We start from the raw sequence: 21,662 nt of genomic DNA on the forward strand, positions 1-21,662 counted from the left end.
TGTGACTCGAGGTGGTTGTAGGTTCAAATCCCACAAGCTGTGATCAATAACTATCACCATTCTGCCACTGGGCACATTTGCACTGTTAATTTCAGTGAGCACGTTCCCTTTGGAAAATGCTGATTGATGTTGTGTATGCATCATCAAATAAACCAATGAAACTGTTAGTAGCTGGAGGGTATGTTTAAACCCCCCACATTCTCCAGGTTTGTTGACCAAACCCAGGGGCATGAATCCGCACTAATATCTGCTGATTTTTCTCTGAAGTGGCAATTGGATCCTACATATATAATACATCGTGAACATTTAAAAATTGAAGGTTCTCTCTCATTAATAATAAATCACAACTAGTGTGTCAAAGGTCAACGGGTCTCTGATTCGCTCCCTGTCATGTATGCACAGCATTGTCTTAACAGCACGCCAGCAATTTATGGATATGTATGCAGCTCTGTTTGAGCAGGAATAGCTCCAGGGCCACAGCGCAACACTGCACGTCGTTGGGATCCACTGGACCTGAACGTGTTTTTCCGACCGACCGCTGCTTGAGTTTGAAGGCCTTATCAGGTAACGCGTCACTGCCGCCGGTCATGCGTATAGCTTCATTTCCTTGTTTTTCCAACAACATGCATTTAGGACTTTGGTTCTGTGATTTGTTAGGTCTGATGTGAGGCCCGTTCACACCAAGTACAAAAACTACAAAGATAACTGATAATTAGCGTTAACACCAGCAGACGATATAGTTGTGACACTGTCTGCTGCTATGTCATCTGCCGCTTTAAATGCTCATACTCTTAAAGGGTTAGTTCACCCAAAAATGAAATTTCTGTCATTAATTACTCACTCTCACATTGTTCCACACCCGCAAGACCTTCGTTCATCTTCAGAACACAAATTAAGATATTTTTGATGAAATCTGTGAGGTATATACACGGCAATTTACCCGACACTTTCAAGGTCCAGATAAAGTTAAAGGTGCCATCGAATTGAAAATTGAATTTACCTCGGCATAGTTGAATAACAAGAGTTCAGTACATGGAAATGACATACAGTGAGCCTCAAACTCCATTGTTTCCTCTTTCTTATATAAATCTCATTTGTTTCAAAGACCTCTGAAGAACAGGCGAATCTCAACATAACACCGACTGTTACGTAACAGTTGGGATCATTAATATGTACGCCCCCAATATTTGCATATGCCAGCTCATGTTCAAGGCATTACACAAGGGCAGCCAGTATTAACGTCTGGATCTGTGCACAGCTGAATCATCAGACTAGGTAAGCAAGCAAGAACAACAGTGAAAAATGGCAGATGGAGCGATAATAACTGACATGGTCCATGATATCATGATATTTTTAGTGATATTTGTAAATTGTCTTTCAAAATGTTTCGTTAGCATGTTGCTAATGTAATGTTAAATGTGGTTAAAGTTACCATCGTTTCTTACTGTATTTACGGAGACAAAAGCCGTCGTTATTTTCATTTTTTAAACACTTGCAGTCTGTATAATTCATAAACACAACTTCATAAATCTCTCCAACAGTGTGTAATGTTAGCTTTAGCCACGATGCACTATCAAACTCATTCAGAATCAAATGTAAACATCCAAATAAATACTATACTTACGCGATTAGACATGTTGCATGACGAACACTTTGTAAAGAACAAGGGTGATATTAGCTGTGTGAACTTTGTTTATGCTGTTAAAGGCAAGCGTGAGCTCCGTGGGCGGGGGAGTGTGAGCATTTAAAGGGGCCGCAGCCTAAATCGGCTCATATTTAATGATGCCCCAAAATTGGCAGTTAAAAAATTCATTTAAAAAATCAAAATCTTTAAAGCTGGATAGATTCTGATTGGCCATCAGTGTTATTATTGTTAATCAGCTGGAAAAATCTAATGATATTTTTTCTCTGTGCCTTTATCATTATAGTTCAAGTTGTGGTGTGGACTCTGCTATTATTTTATTGTTTATGAATATAGTTATATATAGTTATACAATATTAACGTCTTTGGTGAACAGGCCTTTAGTCAATAGCTATGAGAAAACACTGTGGGAAAATGGTTTACAATTTCATATCTTGTTTTTGTATTCGATCAAAACGTTATATGAAAAATATCTAAAGCAAAAGTTAAATTATACTGATGATTTGAGATTCACAGCTTTGCCATGATCAACAGTTTTCCTTTCTGTTGTGACCTTTATTATTTCTGATGTTTTTAATGTGGTTATTTTTATGTTAATTTTTACATTATTATTGTTATTATTATTTACTTCGCAATGGTATGACACTTGGTGACTTTTGTGGCACTTGCTATGTGAACAGACACACACACACACACACACACACACACACACAAACACACACACACACTCACACACACAAAACTTGGACATGATTTGAAAAGGTTAAATTGTCCTGAAAAATAGTCATTCACAGTCTTCTTTTTTTAAATGTATTTTATTAAAACAGCCACAATGCAGAAAAAAGCACACAGCAATGAAGGGGTTAACTGAAAGATAATTAATAATGTTTTTTAAAAATGGTATGGATTAATTAACTGTATTGTATTGTAAATATCGTGGAAACAAATGGATCATAATTATTGCATACATATTACATACATTTCACTCAAAATTCAAAATATTAAATAAAAAATAATATTGAACAAAAATATATTACATTGATTTGACCGGAAGGATTATGAGCGTAACCCCTAAAGGAGGAACGTGGGTTAAACAGTGCAAAACATGTTTTCACTTTTCAGCATTGATTATTTACAATAATAAATGTAAAAGTGACCAAAAAATGAATGCTGCACTCAACTATTAAAGAAGAATAATCTCTCATTTCACTTGATTATACGTCAATTATATGGTTTACAACATTTTCAGATCTAATCAATTCTGGATGCACTGAATCAAGTCCCATCTCAAATTTCTTTCTTGTTAAATATTCTATTTCACTCAAAAAAATAAGAAATATGCCACATTAAAATGTGTTTTAAATGCCATTTCATGTTGACTTTAAAGCAGTTCCTCACAAAGCTCCTCAAAAAGATCTCCTTCAAATAGACGGGCCGTTCTTGAATTCAAAGGACTTCCTGGAAATGCTCTATAAGGTCCATTGCTTGCTGCACTGCACATACAGTTCAATTTCCATTAGACGCACAGAAAAAGAAAGACACCAAGATCCAAATAGCATCTAAACTGCTGACCTCCCCGTTAGTCCATGATCCATTATAGAGGCTGGACAGAGCAGTCTGGGTAATTGGTCACCAGAGAAAAAGGCTCACCTGTATGGTGGATTATCCACCTCTAGTTCACTAACAACTCCATTCATCAGCAAACAGCTAGTTTAATGCACCGCCAGGGTCTGACCTTTGCTTCCCGTCCCCCACCCCACACTGTTCAGAGAAGGTATCTGTAAACAAGATCAGATGTTGTGCGGTTCATTCATTTTAAAGGAACAGTACAGTGCTACGTAACATGTGGAAGCTCAAAAGTGTTGCGTAACACGAGAATGATCCTGACTGGTTCTTGCAGAAGCTGAAATGTGCTGCGTAATACAAGAATGGACCTCGTCGGTTCTTGTGGAAGCTCAAAGTGCTGCATAACACGAGAATGAACCTCATTGGTTCTCGCACATCAAGCAAGCATGACAGAGCTTCTGTTTACCACAACTGATGTGAGTTGATGAATGTTTATATGTGAATAAAAGCCTAAATTCAATCTGTTCACCATATAAAGCGAATAAGTCTCCAGGAAAAAAATGGAATAAATCACTTAATATATATGGATTAGTTTTACGATCTCTTTATGAACTTTTTGAAGCATCAAAGTGGTAGTTGTGTAGCTGTCTATATGGAGGGACAAAAATCTCTCAGATTTCATTAAAATATCTTCATTTGTGTTCCAAGGATGAATGAAATCTTTACGGTTTGGAATGACACTAGGCTGAGTAAATGATGACAAAGTTTTCCTTTTTGGGTGAACTAGCCCTTTAAAGTTTTAGTAATTTTGTTTTTTAATCTATCTACAGTAGTTTTATTATTATTTTTATTTTTATTAGGCTACATCAAGTTAAACTAAATAAAAATGGGAAATGTTGCCTTGGGTGCGTGAGAGTAAAGTTTGAAATATGTCTTAAATGGCCTCTCATACTTTTACATGCTTAAAATTTCAAAAAGGACACAACAGAGAAAATAGTGTAAAAGAAAATCACATTGTGTCCTCACATGTTCAGGAAGGGTGTAAAACATTAGAAAAGCACTAGAAAAGCATTAGAAAAGCAGAACACAAGAGGCTGAACAAGGACATCCTAATCCGCAGTTTAAGATATTCTCAGTTTCAGGAAGAGCACTTCATACATAAAGCGACCACCATGACGATGAAGAGCGGTCCTTAAACATTTCAGAAAAACCCTTGTGTGTGGAGACATTAATTGGAGGCTTTAAGAACAGAACGGACAACCCTTAATCCACTTCACACAACCTCCCTTCTGCAGCCCGCATCTAATGTGTGATCAATACGGCAAGTGACTACTGTTAGCTGCAATTAGGAGACAATGCTTCCCGTTGCTATTTTCGGCATTTCCCATCCACAGGAAGTGCAACAGGGAGGATAATTGCGTATTGACGAAAAAGGGTGCTGAGATACACACATGCACACCCCCAATACTGTCATTATGTGGCTTCAGCTGGGCTGTTTGCTGACCATTTGACCAGCCTGTGTGAAACCAAAACCACCAGCACAGCTGACCAACAGTTTGATGAAGATGAATGAAGAAACTAGCAATTATCTTTTCTGTTAGTGGTTGACATTGCTCAGAGGTTGCGCCTAGAAAACCATTTAAAAAAAGAATAAATGAGGCGATATTAACATAAAATAATATAAAGCTATAAAATAAATGTGCAAAGCAGATCAGATCATTTGTTCTTGAGTGACTTTCATAACAATACTTTGAGAGATCTCTCTGATTGCACAAATTATCTATAGACTAGGCATTAGAGGTAAAATATAAATATTGGTGCACACCGCATGCAGATTATTCTCTAAAAATATATAAATAATATATCTACCAGCCATTTGCATTTAATAGGTTTCATTTTATAGTACTGTAAAAGTTTATGTGGTACTAATATAAGAGTATAAAGAAAGGAAATTGCTTTTCTGCTTTTCAATAACAAAAATAAGAGATGGAAAGTAAAGCATAAAAATAATGATGGAAGATGATGATGTTTTTATTTCAATTTCATCTGCCCTCTTGGATACCAGATTTATTTCTACTTCTACAAGACATTTCATTTCATTTTAAATCCTGTTTGTCATTGGTCCCTACTATTAACCATTTCAAATACAAAATAATTTTTGAAAAGCTTTCAGAATCTTTCTATGACCCTTTTATTTATTTATTTATTTTGAGTGCAGGCTAATATCAAGTTATCAGTTTAAGTAAAAAAACTAACTGTGGTTGAATCAATCATTGCCATGGCAAAAGGACTTTTATGTCTTAAAATACATCAAATAATACAAAATACACCACAGAACAGCTCTTAATTAGTATGTGAGAGCGCCATCTACTGGTCATTGCTCAATAACAGTGAACCAAAGCATGACATAAAAATATTATTTTAATTTTAAAAATGTAAAAACAAATGTGAATTTTTGGGGGGGTAGTTCAACACTTAACTCTTATGTGTATAAATTTTTATTAAAATTATCTGTGCATAGAAAATTGACCTGTTTAAACATCAGATTCCTTAAAATATAGTCCCAGAGACACTATACAATATGTATAATATAATTATCTTTTATTTTTATATAGTTCATAAATATTTTATGAAATAAATGATAATATATGATAATATGAAATTAAATGATAATATATATATATATATATATATATATATATATATATATATATATATATATATATATATATATATATATATATATAATTCATAAATATTTTATAAAACCATATATTTATAAATATTTAAATTTTCATTTATAAATTATATATAAAAATAAAAACATAAAATATTATATATATATATATATATATATATATATATATATATATATATATATATATATATATATATATAATTTTAAAAATGTAGAGAAATATAATTTTTTTGGTGGTCATTCGACACAACTCTTATGTGTATTCAGTTAATATATATAATTTTATTTTATTATATTTTTACTGCACTACTACAGTACTGTATATATTTATATATACACATATTTTGCAGTTAAGTAAAATCTACTTGTTATTTACAGTGATTTTCAAGATTTCATTTAAACAGCACATGCACGACCCTCATGAAATCTATGAGATCTGTGTTCTGGATTAACCAGCAACCCAATAACCGATAGAGTGAGTTAATGATCGAGCTGAATCACTAATGAATTGCATCCAGTGGCTCAGCAGATCTCAGAGTGCTAGCGGGAAAGGACATATTGAGTGGCCACGACCTCAAAGAAACTACAGTAACAGTCTGTTCGTGGTGTTTCGTTTGGGTTGGCTAAGGGTTAGTACACAAACTGTGCTCCGCTGGGATAGGAAATACACAGGCTGGGATTCCCGTATCTCATGCAATTACCAATGCTGGCACAAGTTACTTGACTCTGATTGGTCCCTGCGGTTACAGTAGCTGCATTGTTAAAACGCTTCTGCTCCCATTCGCTCCTTTCCAGAGGAGGAACTCCTGTTTATTGACATGCGGGATAAAGAAAAGCCCGTAAGCCAGATGTAAGCTACAACATACTGGCATATCCACACAAGCTTTATTTAGGATCTGAGGGAGAAACACACTAAATGAAACGTTAGCTCTGGCCTGCTTCCTAGAGTTGGTTTGAGCAGCTTCTGTCTTGGAATGAGGCAGGAAAAGATAAATAAACACGAAGGAGCTCCAACTGCACGGCAAAATCAACACCATCCCATCACGTCGAGCCCCGCTGGGCTTCTTATTTCCTCTGATTTCTGCCAATATCATATTCATACCGTGCTGAGCTCACACATTCGCTTTCTCAGTATGGCTGTATTCACACATTATCATCTGGGGGTAAAATGCTTATGTGTGATGTTGATTTCAAATAAAACAATCAATATAATAATGCAAGACTGAACAATAGTGATTAATGATTGATCAGTGAATGAGGAAAAAGGCTCGGCTGCATTTTAATGGAAATTTCCACTGCAAACTGATTAGTGTTTAGAAGCAGTGTGCTGTAAATCAGAGTAGCACAAATGCACAAGGTAAACATAGACATTTTTATAAATACACCAATAAAGTCAACTTGATTTGTTTTTTTTTTGCCTTTATAAACCCCTTGTTTCCAAGTTTTTCTTGCTGTATTAGTAATATTTATAGGCATATGCAGCACACACAGTTTATGTTGCAGAGCTTCGTGTTTATGTCTGCACGTTGGCTCAGTATTGGCCGGCTCTGGTCATGTGAGCGTTCTGATGTAGAACCTGGCAGTGCTGGATTTAAAGAGCATAGGAGAATGACACAGAAGAGAAGATATTGTTGAATAAAGTCACTATTTTTGTTTTGTTTTTGCGCATAAAAGTATTCTTGTCTAAGTAAGTCTAAGGTGTCCCCTGAATGTGTCTGTGAAGTTTCAGCTCAAAATACCCCATAGATTTTTTTTAATAAATTTTTGTATATTCCTATTTTGGGGCATCATTAAATATGCGCCGATTCAGGCTGCGGCCCCTTTAAATCTTTGCGCTCCCTGCCCCTGAGCTCTCGACTATAATACAGTGCATAAACAAAGTTCACACAGCTAATATAACCCTCAAATGGATCTTTACAAAATGTTCGTCATGCATGCCGCATGCATGCTTCGGATCATGTGAGTATAGTATTTATTTGGATGTTTACATTTGATTCTGAATGAGTTTGTAATGTTTGTAATGTTAGCTCCGTGGCTAAAGCTAACATTACACGCTGTTGGAGAGATTTATAAAGAATGAAGTTGTGTTTATGAATTATACAGACTGCAAGTGTTTAATAATGAAAATAGCGACGGCTCTTGTCTGAATATAGTAATAAGCCATGGTAACTTTAACCACATTTAACAGTACATTAGCAACATGCTAACGATACATTTAGAAAGGCAATTTACAAATATCACTAAAAATATCACGATATCATGGATCATGTCAGTTATTATTGCTCCATCTGCCATTTTTCACTGTTGTTCTTGCTTGCTTACCTAGTCTGATGATTCAGCTGTGCACAGATCCAGACATTAATACTGGCTGCCCTTGTGTAATGCCTTGAACATGAGCTGGCATATGCAAATATTGGGGGCGTACATATTAATGATCCCGACTGTTACGTAACAGTCGGTGTTATGTTGAGATTCGCCTGTTCTTCGGAGGTCTTTGAAACAAATGAGATTTACATAAGAAGGAGGAAACAATGGAGTTTGAGACTCACTGTATGTCATTTCCATGTACTGAACTCTTGTTATTCATTTATGCCGAGATAAATTCAATTTTAAATTCTATGGCACCTTTAAGGTTAAACCGCTGCAGTCACGTTGACTAACAATGTAATTTACTTGCTTTCAATGGAGGATAAAAAACCTCTCGGATTTCATCAAAAATATCTTGATTTGTGTTCCGAAGATGAACGAAGGTCTTACAGGTTTGGAACGACATGAGGGCGAGTACTTAATGACAGAAATTTCATTTTTGGGTGAACTAAGCCTTTAAATATTTCTTCATTTTATTTTTAAAGGTTTGTTTTTCATCTGAATATCAGCTAATTGGCATGACCCTGTTCAACATCTATAAACTAAAAAAAAAAAAAAAGGTTTCATTGCCAACGTGTGTTGTAGTAAAATACGTTTTCTGAGAAGATTTAGGATTTCCATATGTCCTTCACTGTGTGTTCAATCCTCCTGCTGTGACATTTACACCTTTAAGAATGATGATGTGATGTTTCTGATGATCAAATTTAAGGGAGTGACATTTTAGGCCTGAGGTAGAACCATGTGATTTCTTTGGTCAGCAGTAACCTTTGCAAATAAAATGAGCCTTAAATATATAGGCACAAATGGCATAATTTCTGTTACAGCCTAACGGCTGTGTGCCTGTTCATCCAGATGTCTGCAGTGAGAGATTAACCGGACAACCTGAATGACAATAGACACAAAACACAATATAATACAGCTACAACACACATTAAAGAGGATTAGAGGAAGGGTAAAGCTGTGAATGGGTTACACTGCTGTGACAGTCAAATTTTGCACTAAATCAATATAAATACAAAGAAATATCACCTGTGGAGAACATTCATGCGTGCACAATGGTTTTGGATGGGATGCAAGGGATTAATTTGTAGAAAATGGGGCACAATTCTCATTTGTCCACCAGGGGGCGAAAGATGAACAATGTTTCAGATGATTATCACCCCACTGAAAGCCATTACTTCCACACTATGGTGCAGGGCCAAATTAAAAGGAGCACAATGGGCAGTAACTGTCAACCTAATGGTGTCTTACACAGTGTGATATTCAATTTCGTCTCAGCAGTGATTAGAGAAGATTATCTCCAGAAATATTATTTATGAAAACACTATGGTGTTTTATATGGATTTGCATGCACAACTATTGCCTGTTCTTATCAGATGCGAATGCTAATTAGAGTAACTGTAGCTTTATTAAGCTTTATTAAATGGGGTCTGAGTAATGAACCCCAGGATATTAAAATATCCTTTGCACCCATCAGAAATTAAATCCTCTTGCTGTAACCTTGCGTTAATGGATGTTGCAACTAATCCTTCAACTTCCATCAAACGTAAATGCTTCTGAATGGACAGTGTCTCTGCAAATAATATATGCATGCTTGTGTGTGTGTGTGTGTGTGTGTGTGTATACATATGCAAAATGGTCAGGTGGATAAAACCAAAAGTGCATGCTGCTCACTAGAATATTCAGGAGCTCCATGCGTTAGTTGAACTTGTGCCAAGTGTTATGGCATATACACATCTAGCACAACAAATGCACTAATCTATTTTGAACACAGCATGGCTACTGCCTACGTTAAAAAAACACCCTTTTCTGGAAGTGTGGAGGTGTGTTTGTACAAGAACACATTTGCATATGTATTTAGAGGTGCTGAGATGAAATATCAACAGCTTTTGATATTGCACATTGGCGCTTAAGGAGTATATTTTAATCTGATATGTTCTTATAATGGGAAATGTCTTTACTTGTTAAGCAATTCAGACTTCTTGGCAAACTCTCTGTAGTGTTTTAGTTGGAAATCCTTGACCAAATCTTTTGAAACTAAAACTATCATGGTCTGGTCCACAAGGGACACAAGCGGTAAATGTACGGCACATTGAAAGGCATGACTGCACATGACACCGAGGCTGCAGGTCATATAAAATGGGCCCAATGCACAAAGCATTAATCTGTATTTGATGGATTATTTCCCAGCAGGCTTTAGTCAGATTTAGTGGCAGCCAAGCAATGAAATCAACCAGTCTGCTTGTGTGTGTGTGTGTGTGTGTGGGGGGGGGGGGGGGGGGGGGTTTTATTTTAAAGTCAAAGACTGATGTCTGCAAGAGAATTATCACAGGTCTTAATGTCCAGAAGATCAAGTGCATTAAATCATCTAGACTATAAATTATGAACACCAATGGGTATAAAAAAGGCCTGAATATAAATCATGATTAATTAATCATCCATTTTGAGATTATTGGCACCCTCTGATAATTAACAGAAGTATTTATTCTTCTAGTGTCAGTTCTACACTGTACTGTACTGACATATATATATATATATATATTACACATATATACACAGCTATGGAAAAAATTAAGAGACCACTTAACATTGATTTCTGAACTAGGAGTGGTCTCTTAATTTTTTCCATAGCTGTATACAAACAAATTAAACATATATAGTTATACTGAGTTGGTTTGGGGGTTTTTAAACTCCTATAATGATATGAGCCAATTATTACACCAATATTTTTTGTAAATATTGAGTGAAAGGTTTTGAAAATGTGTTTATATGTTTTATACACCATCTCTTCATAATACTACAATACAATACATACATGTAAATACATTATATATACGTATATGGGCATGCATGCACATATGTACTTTTAAAAATGTTTTAAATATGTACAATATGATTGAATATGACCAGTCAGTTGTTTTATTTGTCTGTTTACGTACTTTAGAGATTGTATAAAAAGATACAGCATTCAGTGTGCAGTTCACAATTTATTTACTGAATAAATCTGGACAAAACACCAAAATTTGATACATTACAATCAGAGCATCTGAGGCAGATATCCCACCATGCACTCCCCCCTCCCCTTGAAATCATGAGAGAGAGAAAAAAAAAGAATGAAAAAAGAAAAACATCCTTCAAAATTAGCACCTAATCAGCACCAAATTAGGTAGGCAAGTTCCTTCTACATAACGAGGGAAAAGCACAATGACCAAGGGGAAAAAAACTAAAATAAAACGATGAAAAGGAACTCCAAAGCGCAACTGGACTCCTAGTAAATCCTTTGCAAGATTCTTCAAGGGAAAAAAAAAAAAAATGGAAAAAACGAACTCCCCTCTTGCTAGGCAGGCTAAAGCATTCAAAGGGCACATGCCATTGACTAGATATAAATCACGATTTCAAGTAACATTGATATACGACGAAACATGTCTACATGTACCCATTCAAAACATGATCATTTCACAGACCTATGCAGGCAGTAGTTAACATGAGGTACTCGAGACGGTGTAGTCGTAGAAATATCGTCTAATATTTATGGAGTTAAATGCAAAAAAAAAAAACTAAAAAAAATAAAAATAAAAAATAAGGAGTACGGTCAGCGTGAGTTTGGGGTGCGCGATTACTGGCACTGACGTTAAATCGTAGACCTTCCAACTTGGGACAAACTTTGGTACAAAAAGTCAAACCTGTCCTGTGTCAAATGTATTGCCTACAATATTTGTGAAAACTGGCGGTTAAGAAAAACGAAAAAACCCTGCACGTATTTCTTTTTAAATATAGTAGTAGTAGTTACATTATAAATAAAATTTAAAAAAGATACATTTTGCTCCAGCAAAAGAAAAACAAACTAAAAGTTAAATATATGTCACTAGTTCAGAGTGGATCTCCAAGCCTAGGCGAGTCAAGTGCTTGACGTTTTTTTTATTTTCTGAAGGCTCACGGAGAAAAAGTTTCAGTTATGGTTAGAGCGAAAAAAGCAGCAATAATAGTAAAAGGAACAGCTTAATGCAACACAAAATCTTTCTTAATGCAGCCGTAATGGATCAGAAACAAAAAAAACATGACATGGTGTTTGCGGTATTGAAGTGGAGGGCTGTCGAAGAGCAAACAGGTTTACTGATATACTTTAAATAAACTGAGGATCAGATTGAGGCACAACCAACAAATAGCATTCAAAGAAAAGATCAAAAAATAAAACGAAGACACGGTCAACAACTTCGACAAATCAATGCTGGAAACAGGAGAGGTTTAGCAGTTTTGCCTGATATTTTCTTTGTTCCTTGGCTGCGGTCTCCTGTGCTGTAATGCATGTTTGTAGCTTACTGTGACTCGTACGCCTCGTGAGCACCACGTAAAATGAAAACGAGAAAAAGAACGGAAATAAATGAAAAACCAAAGTCTTGCTACATCACTCGACGCCATCAGCATTTAGCTTTGTCCAGAAGTTGTAGCTTAGGGTGTTCAACGTCACCCTAGCCAGAATCGACCATGTCTCTCCACGGAATGAGAAATAACGATAGACACCACTGTAATGAGTGTATTTCTTTTTTCTGATAATCTAAAAGGACGTGGCATAATGTCTGAGGAGCTTGTGCTCAGCTAAAGAACTGTTCTAGTTCTTCTTCCATATTGGCCTCCGGTACCATTTGGTCCAACTCGCGTTCGCCTCTTCCGTGGTTGGCGGCGACCGCCGGACCGACGGAAGCCGAGAACCAGGGATGGTCCAGGATCTCTCGGGAGGTGAGGCGTTCCGCCGGTTCTCGCCGCAGGATGCTACGGATGAGGCATCGCGCCTTGGGCGTTAGCGTCTCGGGGATGCTGAACTGGCCGCGACGGATCTTGCTAAACAGCGAGCTGGGCTCCACGTCGTGGAATGGATAGCGGCCCACCAGAATGGTGTAGAGCATCACGCCTAAGCTCCAAACATCCGCTGCCTTACCCGAATAGCTGCCATTTGCATTGAGAATTTCTGGGCTGACGTAGGCTGGACAGCCGTGTTTGTCCGAGAGAGAATCATCACCCCCTTCTAGGAGGTACGTATCCTCCAAACTCTCCAATTTTACAAGGCTCCTGGGAAAGACAATTTAAAAAAAAAAGCACATTAAATGCATATCTGAAGACATTATGCACATAATAAAGCAACCCTCTACAATGCGAGTAAATCACTCGCATATGTGAACAAATTTCACAAGAGGCGACTAAAAAAAAATTTCTTTAATTAGCCAATGGCTAGTATATTTTAAGATTACAGTCGCCTGTAATTGAGTAAGAAAAAAAAATAAGTTGAGCGCAGATATTTACGCTTTACGCACTGTCGCTTGGCTGAGAGCGCCCTCTGTCGCTATCTCTCACACATGCACTCAACACGAGAGAACACATGTGGGGCTTGAATGGAGAATTTCACAGAAATGCCCGTCTTGGCGTGTATCCTAGTAAGCATAGTCCGTTATATATTAAGTGAACGTAAACAGTCGAGAAATAAAACCCAAGTGTCAGTATATATCAGTATATTGGGTGCGTGCATTATGTCTTAAAGTGACAGCAGCCTAATTTTCATGCTACTGTTTGTGTTTTTAGTGTTAATCAAACAACAGACTTACTGAAAAAAAAAAAAATTCTTTTGACTGAATAACTTTTGTAACGTTGATAAGGATTCATCTGCATTTGCATCTGCAATTTATACGGTGTTATTTTACATTTGATTACTTTATTCAATTTCTGTACATAATCTACCTAATCTTTATATCTACCTTTATATGTTATATTATATTTATGTAGTGTTTTTTTTCAATTGTATTGCTTTGCATTCCATGTAAAAAGTCTAGAGAGTACAATAAAACAATTATAGCCAATGGCGATTCGAGCTTCAATGTCCGTAGAGGGTTTTAAGGTGTAAATTATTGGTTTGCTGGCTTTCAAAATAGATTGTAACAGTTAAATGGGACCATCAATGACCTTCCAAGAGGAATAAGCAACAAACAAACATGTATCTTACAATTTTATATTATCCATTCAAGATGGACCATTTAAAATTAAATATATAAATATTTGCGCTGTCCAAATATGCCTACTTCCATACTCTATATTAGGTTAAAAATCAGTATGTGCACAGAAGTATGTCCGAATTCATAGTATTCATAAAATACTAGCAAAAAGTACCCGGATGACCTGCTACTTCCGGTGAAATTCTGAAGTGTGCATTCAATGGACACTTTACTTTCCCATGAGGCCACAGGAGAGCATTTGCAAATGGAACTGACGCCCTATGTCACATGACAATGACAACATGGCAGATGTAATATGTCTGAATTTTACTCATACTACACACATTCATATTATATAGAATGTACTTTTTTTTTTAAAAGGTCACAAAGAAAGTTTTAAACCATATGTAGTACCTACTATACAGTATGCAATTTCGGACAAAGCATTGGCCATTCTGGTTTCAAGATGGATTATCCCAAAACCGAACAAGCTATCGAATTTCAATGGGAAATTACTAAAAAAGTACACGAAATGGAGCAAAATCCAGATGAACGAAACCGAACAAAAGCTGAAAACATTATGCACATAAAACGTTGTTTCAAAATATATAAAGTTAGTTCTAAAATAAAAACAATGAAGCAAATGTTTGATTGTGTGGGCTTTCATGATGGATCACCTTTATGGCCTTTAATGCAAAATGATGACCTGGCCAAAAACAATTTGATCATCTTTATACTTCAAAATCTGTCGATCCAAAATGAAAAAATAAAAACAAAAAAACAACAACTTTCAAATCATATTTTCCTCTACTATAGTTACTATAGGATAGTAGCTTTTGACAGCTAAGCATAAATATACTCTATATATTGGATTGTAAATCCCTTGCATAAAAAAGCAATATAAAGATAGCCTCTGGACATTCCTGCCACTGTAATCCAGAGGGAAATCTGGAATTCATCCTCAGAATTATAAAAAGCAGGAATAATGCAGCACCACAGATGGAATTCCTCAAACCATCACTATTTCCCTGTGATCCTAGTTTTTCCACTGTAATCTTGTAATTTGCACAATAATGCAAAACATGAAGCATACAGACGATAAACAATCTGGTATATATATTCACAATATATTCACAATGAATCCGGTGATATTTTAAGATGCTTTTTATTTGGCCATTATGTTTTCAAAAAAGTGTGTCAGACTAATTAGCAGTTTTCTGAGCATCAAGACAGATGTTTTTAATAAGGCCTCTGATTTAAACTTAAGCAAAAACAGGTTTAGGCTAAGTTTAAATCATGTTCACGAATCAGTCCAGGTTCTATAAAAAGATTCATAACTATGATTCAATGATTCATTTGCACCATAAACTTAAAAGCAAGTGGTAACAATTAGTAAAATACTGAGATAAAAGTGAAAATATTGGATTTACATATACATGAATGAATAAAATTAATGTTTATTCAGCAAGGATGTATTAAACTGATCAAAAGTGACAGTAAATACATATACAATAGATTTATATTTCATATAAATGCTGTTCTTTTAATTTTCTATTCATTAAAGAGCATATCTGTGTGTGTGTGCATGTGTTTGTGTGCGTTTTGTGCAGTCTAGGAGAGAATAAGAGACTTCTTATAAAAATTTTTTTTTTTTTTTTAAATCTTACCAACCCCAAACTTTAATACAGTTATGTGCACTCTTGCTCATGTGACATTGCTCAATTGTCAAAAAGCCGAAAAACACAGAGTTCGGCTCCATCGTGCAGCCCAAGTTACAAACAAAGACAAAAAATAAAAACAGCATATCCAATGAAAACATCTTTGAGGTCTTTTGCACGCTGCCTTGTGACTCAGATTCTGAATCAGAAACTATCCGAATGAAACCATACGCCCACTAAGTCTCAGCAAAACATGCAATCCTCTGAGCTCAAAATAGTCATATTATTTTTCACGACAAGCAGTATCCTGCTGCGTGGATGGGTTTCAGGGTGTCTAAATTACCTGAAGGTCAGAAATGAATAGGGTGCCCCTTCTCTGACCTGAACTTGTGACCCGTTTCCATGCACCGGCAGAATGCATCTGTGCAAAGAGAACACGGCATGCTGGAAATGTTCTCTTAATGACATGCAGCATATGTGAGTCACAGCTCCACGACGCAGCTGAGTTACACCAGGTCAAGAGCCTGCAAAGAACACCGGCCCACACGAAAGTAGGAAAAACGGAGGACGACACGTGGATGCACAAACTATTACATTAGGGAGTGATTCCAGAAGAGCTGCACTGCGGTCTCTAACGTGTGACAGTAGAATCTTACGAGCGTCCTTCATGACATAACCAGGTCAGGAACCCACTACGCCAAAGAATGCAGTTTTGTCTGGCTCATTTTCCTCTCTGGTTCCAATCTTGGTGCGCCCTTGGTGTTTGATTTCTGGCCAGGGTAATACTCACCACCCTTGGCCACGTCTACTTGCGCTCATCTGCAATCACTCACTGAAAGGTGGACGGCTGACGCACCAGACCACAGAGCATGGGAACAGTAAGGTCACCGAGCTCACATTTTAAGCAGCGGGCAACGTTCTCCATTTCCATCGAGTGAGCCAGAGGGAATCTAGCTGAGCTGACTCATTTGGCCAGTGGGGCAACTGCCATTTAGCTTAAACGGGAAGGCCACCCAGATTCATAACACACACTTGGGATTATTTCAGACTGCTGAACATGTCATGTTAACATGGCATGTTAATTTTGTAAAAAAAAAAAAAGAAAAAGAAAATCAACAATGCCTTCAAAACCCATTTTACTTCCATAAAATGGACATATTTCAGAGCGAAACAGGATATGCAAAAAAGAAAAACAAAATAGAGGACGGGGATTTCATTTTATCCATTGGAAACTGATCAGAGTGTGAAAAGTTGGAGAAGGGTCGAAAAATATGAGGGTTTGGCAAAGTCAGACAAAAATAAACGGTATTTCAAAGATGGAGCATAAAAAAAAAAACCCTCAAAAAACTTTTTTGTATCATAATAACAAATGAATGACATGAAGAGTAGTGATGCACCAAAACTTCAGTAACCAAAACTATTCAACCGCAAATAAAAAGCAAAAAAAAATATTTTAGGTTTTGGAAAGAAATCATTTTAGTAGGCCAAAACCATTAACTGACACTGGATTTCAGTTTTTGGCTGAATTTCATTTTTAATTTCAGGTTCAGTAATTTTTTTTTCCCGCTAATGTATAGACCAGAAACGTGTTATAAAGAATTTAAATAATGCATTTACAATATCACCCTAATTTCACATTAGTCTGATACTGTAAATGCACTGTTTAAAGGCCTGTATGGGTAAATTAATAAAGACCTGTAGCATTTCAGACAGTCAATACATTTTAACACTAGTTACAAAAAAGAACTGTGGTGGTACCATGGTACACTGATAGTATGAGATAAAACCACGGTAAAACCCACAGTACTTGGGTTTATATCACAATATGGAATGACTACCTCATTAAAGACAGAACTTGAGTAACTTTTTGCCCGTGTCAACCATCTTTAAGGCCATTAATATGATAATACTCTTCTAAACGTTCACAAAACAAAAATATAGTACTAATGCGCATTTAAAATTTAGGATGCAATCAAATTTATCTTTGTTTGGAAACTGGATTTCGTCTGCGAAAATTTATTTAAATAGGAATTCACGCGAATAGAAATTTTGCTCAATGGCGAAAGATTTCCAAATGCAGACATCGCAACAGGTTTAAGTTCAAATTCGCCACTTTGACAAACAAGAAGAGCTAGCTGGTTTGAAAGCGACTTCTGTGTGAGCTGTGCTTCATGTCACTACAATATTGACAGTAGGGATGCACAGATACAACTTTTTCCAGAACAAATCCAATTCCGATACTTTCTTTTTTGATACTCAATGATACTTGTACTGAATTTGCAGATTGCATGCAGCAGAAGTGAGCTCTCTCTCTGTCCTTACCATCATGTAACCTTAGTAATAGGAGCATCATTTTACTCTCTTTGCTATTGACATATTCGATCGGACTATAAACATTTTAGCAATGTCTGTGAAAAATGAATGTGCGCTCGACACTTGAGCATTTTAATGAGTACGAGTACACGGCTTTGGCCAGCAGATGTCCGCAGCATGCTATGTTTTGAGTGAATAGCTAGTGTAATCGATCTAATCTAACAGACAAAGTCAATATAGTGGAATAAAAACAACGCCTAGTCTTTTTCAATGCAACTTCAATGGAAGCAAGACAATGGTGTCGGAACTAGCGCTGGATACCGGAGGTAATTTTATGTTACGCTGTTTGCTAACCTGGCATAATGATCTCATCGTTAATACTTCTCACCGTTTATTCCGAGGGTATGACCGATTGTTTTCCATGTATCCATTTTCTTTAAAGTATCCTTGAAAAGGGGGTTTGACTTGTCAAACAATGGTGGCCTTTTCTGGACCTCGGCGATTAACTTCTCCGCAATGTCGTCTGCCATTTTTAATGGGCGAGCCCTTAAATTAGAATTGGATTCTGATTGGCTGTCAGTGTTTTATCGTTCAACAGCTGGAAAAAAACTTTCTGAAAGTGATCCCAATGATATCGTTTCTCTATATTGATATAGCTGTGGTGTGCTATTCTTTTATATTTAGAACAATTTTTAGAACTATATCTGTATCGTTATCTTTATGGTTATAGTTCTTGGTGTGAACGGGCCTTTAGTCTTTTTTTTTTTTCCCAAGAAAAATTAACCAAAAATATTTATGATCTTTAACTCAGGGGTGTAACCAAATTTGTGTCAAATCAAATGCTCTTTAGAATGAGAATGTCCCCTAACGCCACCTGCCAACAACTAACAATAGCAAGTCGCATATCATGGTTCTCGATTGTATACAAGCTAAAAGATATCGGCTATTTAAAAACACCTTCAATATGTTTGTTTCAATAGGAAATACACCAGCACTGGAAATAAAACTGTGTTTGTCAAGTGAATTTAATATACCATGATATTTACCATGCTAAAATCACATTTTGTAAATAACATGCCTCCATGTACAAAACTCTCATTAAAGATCAAATGTGCATGTTCTGTTTGAATGCAACCACTTTATTAGTGACTTCTTTACCTGTCTTCGTTCTTAAAGACGAACTTCCTCAGCTTGAGGTCTCTGAGGACCAGGCCGTTGTCGTGGCAGTGCGCCACAGCTGATGCTATCTGATGGAAAAGTCTGGCAGCCTCTTCCTCTCGCAGCTTCTTGCAAGTGCGAACGAAAGAGTGCATGTCGCCATGGCTCCTCTCGAAGAACACGTACGCTCGCGTATCCCCCAGAAGAATCTCCACTATCTGGTTAATGTGCTCATGGGTGCCCAGCACGAAGTAAGCAGCCAAGGACTCCTGGTATCGACTGATATCAAACACCTGGAGGAGAGAGAGCATTTTGAATTCAATTAGTAGTCGTCATCGATTTCCCAACATCTCAGGTGGAGCGCAAAGGTATAAGCCCTCCAAGACAAGAGCATCGTTAGATTCAATGCATAATTCTGAAACAAAAGAATGGAAATCCATGCAGCGCAGAGTCTAAAGGCATTCCACCTCTGCTGCATCTCCGAGTCCCCAAAACATACATTGAATTTTAATGTTGCTTAGTAACAGACACCTAAAAGAGAGAAACGGGCTAAATATAACACGACAGAGGTGGACATCTGAGGCCATTCTCTCATCAGAAGATAAGAGGTTTTCACTAATGGCTCTTTGCCCATGTCAGCCCATTCAGTGTGTCTTATGTTTCAAAGTCATGTGGACTTGCATGCATGAATGCATGGGCTGTATGCACACACTTTCCAGGGGTATTCCCTCATGCTTTTATTTGCACGTGACTGTAACTCATCACTTCATGTCATTGTTGAAGAATCACATTCATTTGATAATACATCATAAAACACATTGGAAATGGATGCAATAAGCCAGAGATGCATGTCATGCTTATGTCTCTATCAATAGCTGATGCAACTGCATAAGTGTTCCATTACAAAATGACATGCATAAGTGTGTTTCTCTTACCTTGCACACGAGCTCTTCCCCACTGTGCAGGTGGGTGGCTCTGAAAACGTGGTCTCCCTCAATGGGCTCCAACAAAAGGTAATTTCCGATGCAAGAAATGCAGTGAGAGGAGTCAGGGGTCTCAGGGGGGCTGGGAGATCCTAAATTGGGACTGAAACTCTGGCTGGATTCTGTAGTCCTTAGGCAAGATAGCTCCTCAAAGTCGTGTGCTTTATACCTCGATCTCCCATAACGCGAAATGTTAATGGGACTGGATCTCTGTATGTTCATGAGTATAGGAGGAGGTTCGTCCAGATCAGGAGGGTTCAGACGGTCTCAAGAGGGGGGTGGAAGTGAATGACAGACAGATGCCCTCTATTTAACACTGGGCATGAAGGCAGCGGCGATTCCCCTTGACTTTAATGCTCAAACTGATGATCGCATGCATGTGCGTTAATTGCAATGACAATGTGGCGTCATTTGAGCACAAATGCAATGACGTGCATGCACGAATTGTGACCTCTATGCTCACTGTGCCCTCAAAGAAAAGCACGGTTTTGTTATTAGAGCCAAAAATGCACGTATCGGCGCGGTCACCGAATGTAAAGGTTGTGACGTCACGGTCGATGCAGCGAAGCAGGTAAAGAATAGATTTTTTGCATTAAATTAAAAGGCAAAAAGTGCCGGCTGTGTTCAGATATCCTGAGAGGGTTCTCCGTGTTCTTTTAAGCGGGCCTCCACGCGAATCATGTCCGTGCATCTACCAAATATGGCTAGGAAAAATTTCCTCCAGGTCGCGAGCCGCCTTTTGTTACGCCTGGGAAGTGGATGTCCTCCTCCTCGCGAGCAACTAAACTCCGACGATCTCCGGCGGATGAATCTGATTTGGAAAAAGACAAAAAGGGACGGCCGACGTTCTCCCCGGGCCTATCCCTTGTTTCAGCAACAAGACACCATTATCTTCATCATCTTACTTACGTGGCTGGGAATCTAGTCCACTGAACGCGAGGGTCAGCTACACACACGAGCTGACTGACTGACTGACTGCGCTCGCGGGACTGACTGGAGCTCTCCACGCGCACGACCAGCCCCCCTGACGTCACGGCCAAAACGCTCTCCCATTGGCCGCTCGCTTGATGCTGACACATCCACACTCTTGCAAGCAAGCCATCCGTGCAGTCATGTGAGATAATTGTTGTCCTTACCATTTAATTGAAGCACCCTAAATTATCTGTCTATATGGTGAATTCTAGAGAGTGTTATGATTAAATGTCAGCCTTAAAGGGACTTTGATTTCAGCTGGTTTGTGCAATGATGCAAAAATTACATCAAACCCTGATCCTTATCCTAAAGGAAAAGTTCACT

General features: G+C 37.4%; 1 protein-coding gene across 1 annotated transcript; it reads right to left on the reverse strand.

Moving 5' to 3' along the window:
• Window positions 1–11,059: 11,059 nt before the first annotated feature.
• On the reverse strand, window positions 11,060–21,328 carry trib2 (tribbles pseudokinase 2). The gene is made up of 3 exons (XM_067383225.1): window positions 20,319–21,328; window positions 19,384–19,676; window positions 11,060–13,340 (listed from the first exon to the last, which is right to left on the reverse strand). Exons 1-3 carry the CDS (start codon window positions 20,586–20,588, stop codon window positions 12,866–12,868), a joined length of 1,038 nt encoding a protein of 345 aa, XP_067239326.1. The 5' UTR covers window positions 20,589–21,328; the 3' UTR covers window positions 11,060–12,865.
• Window positions 21,329–21,662: the final 334 nt, after the last annotated feature.

Source organism: Chanodichthys erythropterus, chromosome 4, assembly GCF_024489055.1.
Source record: "Chanodichthys erythropterus isolate Z2021 chromosome 4, ASM2448905v1, whole genome shotgun sequence".
Taxonomy (NCBI): Eukaryota; Metazoa; Chordata; class Actinopteri; order Cypriniformes; family Xenocyprididae; genus Chanodichthys; species Chanodichthys erythropterus.